This window comes from Anneissia japonica, unplaced genomic scaffold, assembly GCF_011630105.1.
Source record: "Anneissia japonica isolate Jap-2015-1 unplaced genomic scaffold, ASM1163010v1 scaffold287953_len805160_cov178, whole genome shotgun sequence".
Taxonomy (NCBI): domain Eukaryota; kingdom Metazoa; phylum Echinodermata; class Crinoidea; order Comatulida; family Comatulidae; genus Anneissia; species Anneissia japonica.
Genome location: NW_022747029.1, coordinates 792,910 through 807,006, shown reverse-complemented (window position 1 = coordinate 807,006; position 14,097 = coordinate 792,910). Strand labels below are relative to the sequence as shown.

Genomic DNA, 14,097 nt, shown 5'->3' with positions numbered 1-14,097 from the left:
TGTATTTAAAAAAAGAACTAACAAAACCTGAAACAGTGCTTAAACATTAGTCGCTTGTCTACGTTTCCACATGTCTGAACAATAGTGAGGAATGTATTAAGTTGAGTCGCATGTAAAGTAAACTACACAAAGTAGCGCTATGCAATGTAAACATGAGTCACTTGTCAGGCTTACTCAGCGTGTGAATTTCTACGTCAAGATTTTGACTTCGACTTACGGACTAACAATTAATTGAAAACAGATCAATTTGGCATGTAAAATATGTTCGACTTGCATTTTTATTAGACTTAAATTTAATCGAGTTTGAGCATATGTAAACTATTGTAAGTATAGGGAAGATGAAGTGACATGAAAATAATTTCGACTTTGACAATTTTTCGACTTATGGACATTTGACTTAGGCGAGTTTGACTGTAGTTACAAATTAGGTATGAGGCAATAATTGTGAATGCAAGGGTGGACTATAAAGTGTAGTCAAATCGGATGTTGATCTGAGGGTACGAGCACATGTTGAGGAGTGAGACTTAATAAGTTGAGAAATGTTTTTAGGAGATAGCTGATGAATGGATTTGTAAACAAACAATACAATTTTGAAATCAATACGCTTCTTCACGGGCAACCAATGAAGATGACGGAGTACTAGTGTGTATTAGATGCTTTATCAAGCCAAAATATCACACTGACATATATTGGGTCTGTGGGGATATAAACAAGGCAATTGTCTTGGCATAAATAAATGATACATCCCATTTTTCTGTTTTTCGTACATTATATACAGTAATATGTTCCTACACTATTTGGAAAGACAAGCTCATTGTGGCAACAAATACTGTGCATTTACCATAGATAAAGATTTTTGCAGTGCTCAAATGCGCCTCTTGAAAGAAACAGAATTCCTACAAGTTTATTCAGGCCAGAGAAATTGATTTGGCCTCTTGAAACAAGACACTGTAAACTTACACGTGTACTGTGGACAGATTTATACCGGCAAAGTGTAATATCAGTATACCTTTTTATTTTGACCACCAAGTTTCAGTCAATCAGAATTCTTCTAGTTTTTGTATCAAGGTACAAAGTACAATTTTTTAATGTATAGGATTAAATGCGAATAACATCATCAAAAATAATAAATATACCATGTAGATTTGCAAAAATATTTGTGATAATAGCCTAAATCACAGGTGGGCAGAGTGCAGCCCGACAGCAATTTTTTTGCAGTCTGCAAAAATGAATTAAAAACCCCATGTGTGCGGCCAGCCAAGCAACATTGGCTAGAAAACACTTGTTTTTTACGGCCCGACAACAATCATATGTAAAAAGTAATATTAAAACTAAGAATAAAGTGGTGTAAAAGCAGTGCTTGGATGTTTTTGGAAGGACACTGGAAACATCATAGTTTGGGTGTGGTCCTCTGTGTTTACATCGAAAATTCACTTTAGCCCTCCCACTGATTTTTATGTATACCCCTGGCCTAAGTGGTCATTATTTAAGACACAGGCTGGGCGAAGTGTGACCCGTAGGCCACATGCAGCCCTGCAGGCGATATTTTTGTGGCCTGTTAAAAGTTAAAGGAAAATCTATCAATGACTAAGTCAGTCATCCAGGTGTGTAAAGTACTGCCTATGCCAGAGTGCATGATAAACACAAAAAAATTATTTTAACCCCTTTTTTAATGAGTGCCAGACAGCCTGCCCACGTTGCAACTGCAATTTTGCTTTTAAGAAAATCGGTTTTAGTATAGGAAATTACGTCACCATTTTGTATACTGTATACTGTACAGCACATTTTTCCAACGTATACTGTAGTTTCTTTCTCACCAACAATATACTTCACATGAATTCTGGTCATGATGACGAGTAGTAGGATGCGGTGTGCGGCAAGAATGCGAATGCTTTCGGCTGTACTCATCGGCACAGTGAACGAATGAGGACAACGGTAGGCCCAGAATAGCGGAGAGGGCTAGGCATTAATATACCCCCTTACAAAATAATTAAAAAACAATTTTGTTGCTCCACATTTGTTGAACAAGACATGAACAAGAGGACTAATCATTTTGAAAGTTAGCTTGTGATATGATCCAGCTTTGCAGTGGTTTGACTTGGAGGTCACATTTCACCTGATGATTGCTTTTTGTGTTGTAGCTAAATATTGCACAGCCAAAATCAGTTGTTTGTCGTTCAAACACGCTATCCATTGCATGTTTTTAATCACTTGTTTTTATTCCCTTTTTTCGAACTGGTCCTGTTTGTACTGCAAGAAAAAAGCGATTAAAAAAAAACGATTTTTAATCAATTTTTTCTTTCCAGTAGAAACAGGCCTTTAGATTTTTCAAAGCATCATAAATTATAACTTTTTGGCATTCAATTTAGCAATCTTCGAGTTCTCTGAAGTTGTGTGAAGGAATCTTTAAACCCTTACCAAATCCCATTGCTCACATAATCTTTTTTATTTGAGTAATGTCAGTAAATGGGGTAAGTACTGTATTGCACCAGATAATGTTGAGTAAATCTGGTGCAAGTTGTCAACACTTAGTTTGCTGCCAAGGTAGACAATGCACGAAAACAAAATGGTAAAATTGCTACACAGACCTGCCAATGCTTGCTTCTCAGGCATGAAATAGAAGGCTGATGCCTTCTAGGGGTTGTAACCATATCAAAATAATTATGGTGACAAATTATTTGCATCTCCACCACATGACAACCGAACCTTACAGCCAATAGCAATATTCCTCATTTTGGCTGCTGGAGTGATCCAATAAATAATGGCTCTTTGAGTGTTTTTATAATAAAATGAAATTCCAAAACTTTTTTCCAAACAAAAAAGACTGTCACAAATAGATTTTGAAAAAAAAAAAAACTTCTTAGGATGGGGAGGATATATTACTTTAAAAAATCTTCTAGGGTACAGTAAGAGTATATTAATTTAACATACTGTACAAAAAATTGAAACAAGTGCATCTGCCAGTAATATTATGGGCCTATCTTTAATCCATCACTAAAATGTATTTTCTTTTTATGGAATGATATCCAAAATGACATTATCCAGAAAATGAAGAAGAAAAAGGTTTTAAAGTATTGGTCCACAGTGCCCTCCCTGGTGGGGCCGAGTATACTTTACAGTGTAAATATTGTGGTTCAATAAATTATTATTATTATTATTGTGGTTGTTAAGATATTTGCCTTTTTTTAGTCTAAGGGGCATGGGTTCAAAATCCCCTATAATGAGGCTTATAAAAATATCAACTGATCATCATTTATCCTACTAATTACTACTTTTTATCTCAATTTTTTAAAATTCTATTAGTCTTAAAAAATCAGTTTTTGAACAGTTTTATTTAGTTTTTTTAGTTTTATACAGTATATAGCTTCTAGTTTTGTATATCTTAATATGTATTTTTAATTTAAGAATAATACACTTTATTGTCTGTATCTTTATCAAATTATTCTCTTTTTTCCTTCATTGCAGAATGGGTGGATCCAATGGAACAATGAGGATTATATACTAAAGTTTTCAGAATCTCGGAAACTTAATCATTCACAAAGCAATTCAACTAATGATTTACGGCATGTCATTTATAAAACTAATCAACTTGGTAAGTACATTGATTCAAAGCATTCATAACATGTTTTTCTCATCCAGTAATAAGGAACATTCAAATGTAGACAATATATTGGGCATACAATTTAGAATGATTCTCACACATTGTTAGGTTCAGAATTCTGGAAAGCATATTTCATCTATAAAATAAGTACAGACAAGGTCTCCCTCAACCCCAATTCAGATTATTAAGGGATGGGATCAATAATATAACATTTTTTACAATAGTGAATTATAAAAGGTATTTAAGATTTACTCTTATTGTCATTATTGTTATTTACATTAAAAGTCTTTTATAGCACATATAGCACCAACAGTCTCTTGGCACTTTTAATTATTGCAACTTGTAATGGATAAATAAACAGTCCTGCGCCATGTGCAATCTTCGCTGCTTCCTGGAAGCGTTCCTATTCACCTACCTGATTGAGCCCCACAGGCCAATTCTATTTAACAATCCTTCATACACTACCAAGTGAACCAATTTTTATTCCGAGTACGCAAGTAAAATTAACATCATAGGACTCCAACTACAACCTTCCTTTGTTTTTTTATGAATGTGAAAGTGAACAATACTGTAGGTTCGATGTCTTACAAGCCAATCACTGGTTCACTGCAGCTCAAAATAAATATACTTCAACTTTGATGGTTGAGAAGAAAGATGTGAACCCGCCCCTTGAAGGATTGTAGACTTGAGATGATAATAATGTCTCCCACAATTTCATGAAGCAGCCAGTTCCAAGTCCATGTTGCAATCAATGTTCGAAAACCCTTTTTCTAAAGAATGGGTATGAAATCTTGGAATGGTTACAGCATGTCTAGGCAAGAAGGTATTCAAGCGGGTGGTGCGTCTGCGTTCATGGGGAGGTAGAAGAAGACTTTAGAAGTCAGTTGGACATTTCAGTGTTCAATGACAGATCAAACTGCAATAGCCATAGCGAAATCCATTTAAATAATAAACATTCTACATATTGTGACTATGGTAATCGTTAATGTATGTCACTCTAATTTTGAGATGCAATCTAGTATTAAAGTAGTAGGGAATACATTTTTAATGTTTCCTTTTATTTTATATGAATCTTTTTTAAACATATGTTTTTAATATGAAACAATGATTAATCATTCATTCTTATACAAACTATTATTCTGTTTTCTCTTTGTAGATTCAAAGGTCAACCTTGCATTAGACAGCCTGTATTCAAAAAAACATATGAAAATGTTTGAGCGGTTTCGATGGAAGAGATCAGCACACTTTCAAAGGATGTATTTTGTAGAAACTCTTGTAGCAGTAGACAGTAGCATGTCTGCTTTCCATAAAGGAATTGACATAGAATCTTATGTTATACAACTTATAAATATGGTAAGATATGAAAACAAATACTTTCTATATTTGGGGACTGTACTAGCAATAAAGCTCTAAATGCAAATACGGTTCTCTTCTTTTATTCCACCAAGCTAGAACAAAAACAAACTGGTCAAGTTTACAACTCAAGAAACTTTCACAAATATGGCAGAAACTAGATAATGGACATTACAGGGACATACTACTAAACTGTTTATTCAGTTTAATTGATAACATGCCAGATTAGGAAGAAAATGCATCCTTGTTCCTGACAAAAAACAGTTACTGTATGTTGTAAAATAATAATGATAATAATATTATAAACTCACATGGAATGCATGTCTTTGTCTTTGTAAAATAGAGTAGGCCTGAAGTAAAGTAGAGTGGGAAAATGAGCCAGTAGTAGAAATGGACTATTCTGACTATATGCCAACTGAGTTAAACCTCCCTAATTGGCAATGATTGTTTCCTAGTGCAGTAGGTTTACTGTACTTTTTCCCTCAAAGGGCCTTAGAGAATATCATCTTATCTACTCTGAAGGTTGCTGTAAAGTATTTGGATGTCTGCACCAGCCTGTATTTTTTTCAGTTTCTATATCTTGTTTACATTGAAGACTAATACTCCATATGAAATGCTATCTCACAGTCTAGACTGGAAACACTCTTAATTGTATAATATTTTAGTCCTTACAGTCATTCTACACTACTGTCTGCTGCTGTAGTAACTTTGTATATTATTGTTTATTGCTGTTATCACTTATTCTGACCTAAGCTTGGTTTCTGTTTATTGTACTATAGCTCTAAAATAATGAGGACAATACTATTTAAAAAGATCTGCACTCATAACCAGGGGGGGAGATTCTATGGCTTGGCTATACCAACCATCTTTTCGAAAAAACACCTCTGATATAAAAACTATTTATATCAGACGACATTGAATTACAATGTTTACATGTAGAACACATGTCCTGGGTACTGCACTCCTAACCCCATAAAAAAGTCCCCTGGACACCTACTGTAGGCACATGTAGTTAACCCTCTGTTTAAAGAAATCCTGATTGTACTGTAGGCCTGTCAATGTCATCATAATAATCTGTTGATTTTTTTTCCCAAATTTTATTTTAGGTCAATCAATTATTCAACCATCCAAGTCTTGATAGTAAACTTACTTTGGTAGTTATCAAAATAATATATTTGAATGAAAGACAGGTAAGATTTAAATCCTTAAAATGTATCATATTTTGTTGTATTTGGAAATGAGTAATGCTTCTGCAATTAAATGCACAAACTATACAAATGTCAGTGAATACTGTACGACTAATATGATTTGACATTCAATGATTTGTCTGGAATTATCAAAATAGAAAACATTGTGACAGTTTTCATTGATAATGGATGTTTATAAATAATAATTGACATATCATTACAACTGTGGCAATACCGTTAATATCCAATCCAAATATTCACAGGAAAGAATATTAATATACAATCTCTCAGACTAATTTTTTGATTGACATATTGTATAATTCAGAGAGAAATATTGCAAAGTTTGAGTGGCCACAAACTGTAGTGTTAAATTGTAAATTAAATGAGCTAGAAATTCAAACTTTTAACTGAACAAACAATTTGTAGATAGGGACAAGCTAGGGGAGGAGGACTTTAAAACTCCCCTGTGGTCTTCTAGGTCCTTACCTTATCAAATTAGAATATACTAAAATTGAGCATAAATACAGCAAAATATATAGATAGTGAAGAAAGATGTAAGCATTAAAGAACATTTTCAATATCTGTATTTCGGTGCATATCTATAACATACTGTACATCACTAGTCTATACAATTTATATAAATTTATATATTTATATGAAACACATATTGTTAGAACAGTAGATAACCATTGACAATTTAAAATGATAAATTTATAATTGTTTTTTATAGAAAGTTGTTCACACCAGATCTATTTACTATTGTACATTTCTATTAAATTAACATCATAGTATTGTTCATCTTCTCTTTGCTTAGTCCAGAAACTACCGTGAGAAATATAAAGTAGACTTGCGCAAACGTCTTAAAATCCCCTGTAAATGGATTTGGATGCGTACAAACCACAATGATGATAGCGTTGGCAACCATGATTTTGCTTTGTTCCTCTTCAGAAACCTATCTCCCCCTGCAGGTATTCTTGCAATGAAACTTTATATATTTCTTGCCTGTTGCATCAAGAAAATGCTGATCATACCAAGTGTTGTTGGTATTCACACCTTTACTACTGGTTGACTGGCTAAATAACATTAAATTTCCTTCTTGCTTTAACAATATTACTTGTTGGTTGTTTGTATTTGTTAATGTTCTTATGGGATGTTGTTTATTAACCTGCTGTGTTTGCTCTGAAAATTCAAGAATTACCAATTACTGATAGCATGCTGGATTTTAAAATGTGAGCTGCTAAGAATAACTCTCTCACACTTAATAAAAGTCACAAAACTTCCCCTCCTCTTACGAATTCTGTTGATTAATTACTCTTTCCCTCTCTACCCTTACAGTATTTGAGAATGGACCACCCCTGCCGTCCCCCTCCTCATTTTGTCTTGTCAAAATTACCATCATAAAGTTTAAATACTTTCTAAAATGTTTTTTCCAATATGTTTCAAATCTTTGTTACCTGTGAAAATTCTACTGTATGTATTATAGTCCACGACTCCTCTCAGTTATTGCTGTTTATACTGTCTTGTCTGCTTCCTAGTTTTTCCAATTTATTAAAATATTTAGCATAACATTCCCTGGTGATATAAAAATATGATATTTTGAACTCTAGATAGCTAAACTGTACTTTAGGATATTGGTGTTCATAGGCCTTCATATATAATTTGATGAAATGAATTAAGAAAAATGCTGTATAAATTGCTAAAAATAACAGTAGGCCTAGCCAAATATTGCCATACATAAAGTCAAAAAACAAACATAGCTTAACTTTCTCTATATCGCTTAACTCATTGAGCTCTAATGGGCCTGCGGTGGGGATTAGTATTGTACATGGATCTGAAACATAGTAGGAACCATTTGGCAACTCTGTCAACAGCTACTTGAACTCCTAACCGCAAGGTGTATTTTACAGTTTGATTGTGGTGTTGTATGGTATTAGTAGAAACTTTAAAACTAACATGTAAGTGGATGTGTCAGTATAGTTGCAATTCTTCTCGCCATTCAAAAATAAAATGTGTCATTAATTTTATGTGTGTGGAGAAATAGTTGCTCATTTAAATAATAGGAAGGCAACAATTATTTAAACATCTCTTTATTGGTGAAAAAATATGTTCACATTCAAATTTTAATTGGAAGCTATTAAATAACATATTACAGTATATAAACATACAAAGAAAGCAATTTAAATATAAAATTTTTGTTGTTCAGGGATATTTTTTATACAAACCGATTCTAGATATTTTTGTCTCAAGTTTAAATTAAAGATGCTTTAGTATTAATCTTTAGTCAGTATGAAAGTTCATTCTGAGCTTATGATAGTTATCATTTCTAGAAATATATTATAAATTTCTAATTCCCTTTCGAAAAAGAAAAAAATCCTTCTAATTACTGAAATATAATGACCTGCATTGGTGAAGTCTAATCCTTAATTCTCGAGAAAGCTAATCCAGAATTTAGAATCACAGAACAACAATTCTTAAAACTAGTGTAATTGGATAAACTGAGAGGAAATGATGTTTAATATTTAGTTTACAGCTGGTTAAGTGAGCAGGCCTTAATAAAAGCTGTCTCTTATACACATCTAGATGTGTATAAGAGACAGTATATATATAGTTTATAAGATGTTGAAGTAATTTTTTTTATAAATAATGCATTCAAGACTGTGAGAGCTTATATCCAGGTGAGATACAGAGATGTACAGTGGTAGAATGATGATTTAACCTCTGTTCAGACTATGAAATTTGATTTGAAAAAAACATATGACATGCCTAAATATGTTCATGGTGACATCACATCATGACCATATATAGGCACATCATGACTATATATGGGCATACAACAGTTTTTTGTCAAAGAAAATTTGGTAATCTGGACAGGGCTTTAGAAGCCAGTATGTGTCCAAACAGTACAACATAAATTTTAGAGTGATTTAAACAAACTGGTAGGCTTGATTGGGCGATTCTTCGATTCGATTCTTTCCAGGATTTAATAATTTAAAGGGCAAAGTTTTGAACATGTTCAAATCTTTTAAATGATTTTGTAAAACAACATGGGTCAAATATTTGGCATGCATGTCATGATTGATTAAGTTAAAAGCTAGGCACTTTATCTGTTATATTTATAAGTCTTTCTCTACCTATATGGTAAAGTATGATTAGGTTGCTAGTAAGTTGAACATCACTACTGATAATTAGCTGCAATATTATGGAATTTTCTCCTAGAGGACCTTAGTATGTGTTTTGTAGTTGTAATATGTGAAGACAAAGAGACCTTTTTGGCATAATTACAACATTCGCATAATAAATTACAACATTCTACCCATTAGCTAACATGCTACTGTAGGAAATTCCCATCTTTTTGCTATGAATAGATTAAAATTTGAATATAATTGGACTTTTCTTTATCTATGGTTTGTACTTTTGTTCTCTGTAGTCAACTGAAATTGAAACTAGTGGGTCTCGTGATTCCAGTCTCCAGAGTGTTGTACTATTAGCTCAAAACGTGTCCAAATCCAGTTCACGTATTCCTGATTTCACAGCCTTCCTAATTCGAAAGACATTGCTAGTTGCAGGTAGGCACATAGCATTACATCTTGCATGACGTTTTAGTGCTTATTCATACTAGACCTTCACGCATAGTTTACTGTAACTACATGGTTATGTTGTGGTTTAGTGGTGGAGAGGCTTCCTTCTAAATCCGTGGTCCTGGGTAAATTCCTGGCAGAGTTAAAAGATTTTCTGACAAACAAAAACATTGCTTAATAACACATGTCTTATAATAGATTTGGTTATAAAGCATAAAGGTCCTCTAGTTAGTTCACCATTCATCAAACAAAAAATTTGAATTAATGAATTCACTTTTATAGCACATGTTTCAAGCTTTTTGTATTTTACATAACAAAAATTAGATAATAAACGTAAAAGAGTGAATACAGCCTCAACTAGGTATATAATATTATTTTTTGAATGAATTATAATAATAATAATTACAAGAACACAACCTCAAATAAGTATATAATATTAATTTTATTTAATATATTATTCATAACATCAGATCTGTCAAAATATTTTCAATGATGAAAGATGCTCTTGCTCTGTGGATATTTATATTCCATTGTGTATTGTCAAAAAGTGGATTATTCCTTCATTTATAAATCCATGCTATCCTATTTTCAGACAGTTTTTTAAGTTGATTTAGATGTAATTTCGTTTTTATTGCTTCTAGTCGGCCATTTGGCAATATGCCACAACATGAATTAATAGCTTGCTTTCCTCTGACCACTACTGTATCTTTTGACCTGTAGTTAACTTTAGTTTCAGTCAGTAGTATATATCTGAAAGTAAAATGTATGCTTAAGTAAAGAGGTCGTGCTCTAGCAAATATTTGGGCTCCTTGTGTGCGTCTGGAGTAGGATAAGATTGGGATGGAGAAGCTAAGTTCATGCTTAGGTACAAGGTAACATTTAATGAATTCACTTTTATAGCACATGTTTCAAGCTTTTTGTATTTTACATAACAAAAATTAGATAATAAACGTAAAAGAGTGAATACAGCCTCAACTAGGTATATAATATTATTTTTTGAATGAATTATAATAATAATAATTACAAGAACACAACCTCAACTAAGTATATAATATTAATTTTATTTAATATATTATTCATAAAATTGTTAACATCAGATCTGTCAAAATATTTTCAATGATGAAAGATGCTCTTGCTCTGTGGATATTTATATTCCATTGTGTATTGTCAAAAAGTGGATTATTCCTTCATTTATAAATCCATGCTATCCTATTTTCAGACAGTTTTTTAAGTTGATTTAGATGTAATTTCGTTTTTATTGCTTCTAGTCGGCCATTTGGCAATATGCCACAACATGAATTAATAGCTTGCTTTCCTCTGACCACTACTGTATCTTTTGACCTGTAGTTAACTTTAGTTTCAGTCAGTAGTATATATCTGAAAGTAAAATGTATGCTTAAGTAAAGAGGTCGTGCTCTAGCAAATATTTGGGCTCCTTGTGTGCGTCTGGAGTAGGATAAGAGTGGGATGGAGAAGCTAAGTTCATGCTTAGGTACAAGGTAACATTTCTTAATTTCCATGGTCATTTAAGGAATCTTTGGTACTGTAAATCTTTTCTGAAATTAATCCTAACAAAATATTGTATTCAAACCAATTCAGTTCCAAAACCCGTTTGTTGCTTCAAAGGCAGTGTGCTAAAATTTAAAAACTAGTATTAATGTGGATTGTTATGCATTTCTATAGTCGCGTATATGAGGGAAAATTTGGATCATTCCAAACTACTTTTAAAACCCCCCATTGATTTTCAAAATGTTTTAGGTTGATTTTGATAAGTCATTTTAAGGTTTAGATTGTGTATGTTTTGGGACTCAACCAAATAGTTTTTGTGTTTTCAGGGCCAAATATTAAGGTGAAGCGTTGACTCATCTGTTCTTAATTAAATTTTACAAAACATTGGAAAATATATCATTAACATATTTTATATGTACAGTAGTAGGATATATAGGATATATATTCGTGTTTGTGTGTGTTTCGAGTATAAAGCTTTAAGTTTGTGACTAACCAAGCTCCCATTACTCCAATTATTTGAAAAAGGCTGCCATTGTTGCATGATGTTTTTTTACTGTACTTTAAATTGATTTGCAGAAATTACAGAGTAAAAATGTGCATTAATCTGTTTCGCATGGATAAAATGGCATGGCATGTTAATACTTAAATGATAGCTATTTATTTATATGATATGCATACTGTAAGTGTATAACAGATGAGAATGTGAAATTTAATATCTGCCACATGTGTTTTCTTAAAGGTACTGTACATTCCTGCAGACACTTTTCAATATTTCCTTTCTCCTTAATTTCTTCCATCAGATGACTTATATGAAAATAAGGGAGGGGGAAGAGTAGATAAAGGTGAATTGCTTCACAGGATCTCAAGTGTTTCAGAATAGTATAAATTACAGGGGGTTATTCCCCTTCCCCCCCCCACCCCAGTTTCTCTCCTCCACAGCCTGACTTTGATTTTCATTATGTCTGACTCTATTGAAGACATTTCTTTACTATACACTTATAAGAAACCAGTGAAATTTTTCCCAAACGCATGACTCAAACTGTTGTTATTTTGTTCTTATTTTTAAATACTTTTTCAAGCATACAAAATTATGATTGTATACTGTACTGTTATGAGAGGGTATAACATATAGTCCCACCTTTTGCAAATAATACCTGATTCACACGTATAAAAATCTTACAACAAAATGTAACCAAAAGTAACATTTTACGGCACGTGTCAAAGTACCTCCGTGTAAGTAATATCCATGTAAAATCTCAGAAGGTCCCGGTAATCTTTACCAGCCTCGCTGAGGCTGGTAAAGCTTCCGAGATGTAGCATGGATGGATCTGCGCATGCGCAGGGATTTCTACACAACAACAATTTACTGTGTTTTGCGGGGTTCTTTGAATTTTCTTCCTTCTGCAGACGATTCCGATCCACTAGAAATAGATAGGCCTAGTTTTTCTCAATGATGGATGAATTACCCTAGTTATCGATGTTAATTAGTAATGATAGAAGAAGAAGATGAACGTCGGGATGGTGTTAGTACTATTATCAAGAGTTGACAGAAATGTCGGAAGCTAGGCCTAGTTTAGTAGTAGTAGGCCTAGTTTTTCTCAATGATGGATGAATTACCCTAGTTATCGATGTTAATTAGTAATGGTAGAAGAAGAAGATGAACGTCGGGATGGTGTTAGTACTATTATCAAGAGTTGACAGAAATGTCGGAAGCTAGGCCTAGTTTAGTAGTAGTAGTACAGCAGTTGTTAAGGGCATTGATTGCTTCGAATGTTTACTGTGATGGTGGTTTCAACAGTCCATCCAGGGGCGGATTTGGAGGGGGCCCAGCCCCGCCCCCCCCTTTTTTGGAGGTTAAAAAAAAGAAAAAAAAAAGAAAGAAAAAGAAAAAAATGATAGCCCACAACGCCTCAAATGTTATTATCGGACATGATAACATTTCGCGGGGGCATGCCCCCGGACCCCCTGGGACATTGTTGTCTCGTTCGGTCCCCCTTTCGGCCCCCTTTTGGACATCTCTGGATCCGCCCCTGCCATCTGTGACAGTGACATTGACGGGGTTCTCAACTAGGCATAGGCTAGGCCAATATTGCAGTAGGGGAAAAATGATTCATTGAATAAATTTCACACGACCTTAGCATTACCTTACAGATGCGTGTGAATGCTTTATATTTTGGTAGGAATAACTCGGGAGATGGCTCGGTTACAATTTGTTACTTTTTGTTATAAATTTATTACTTCACATGTGAATCGGGTAATAGATACAGAGAAGATTTGTTGTTTATCTATTTTTTTAAACTAAAAACCTCATTTGAAATTTTTTTATTTCTCTGTTTCAACTTGTTTTCATTTTGTTTGTAATTTTTAGGCAATTTCAGCCACAGTATTCTTATAAAAAAAAAGAAAAGTGGACAAATATAAGAGTACTTTGTTACATCAATATCATAATATTATAGTATGGTATAAAATTAATAAGAACAAATAAATGAACTCAAATTCCAGTTTATGTATTTTAATGATTTCAACTGGCAGTTACAAAACTGTGAATGAGAAGTTTGCAACACTTACAAAACACTAATATTATTATTAATCTTCCTCATCTGAAACAAAAGTAAGTAGGAAGTAGGCCCTACTGACTGTTGAAGCTAATATGCTTGAAAGAGTGTTTCAAATTTTCTTGTTTTTACTACAGTTTTACAACTGTTATGTTGAATGCCAACAGAATGAATCATTGTTTATCTGTAAATGTCATTGAAAGAATCCTGTCAGGAAGCATTGTAAATCTGTGCAAAACTCACAGGTCTAAACTTAAAGGCCAAACTAAAATACAAAAAATAAAAAATAACAAAAATAAATAAAGAAGGCTTTC

The 14,097-nt window shown here is 33.1% G+C and overlaps 1 protein-coding gene across 1 annotated transcript in view; it reads left to right on the top strand.

Annotated features, from left to right (window-relative positions):
• Positions 1-1,835: 1,835 nt before the first annotated feature.
• Positions 1,836-14,097, top strand: part of LOC117120408 (A disintegrin and metalloproteinase with thrombospondin motifs 3-like) — a gene marked incomplete in the record, with an annotated part of 39,962 nt that continues 27,700 nt past the window's right edge. Inside the window, 4 exon segments of the mRNA XM_033265454.1 lie at positions 1,836-3,592; positions 4,758-4,954; positions 6,061-6,144; positions 9,569-9,707. Coding sequence (XP_033121345.1) covers positions 4,805-4,954; positions 6,061-6,144; positions 9,569-9,707 — 373 coding nt within the window.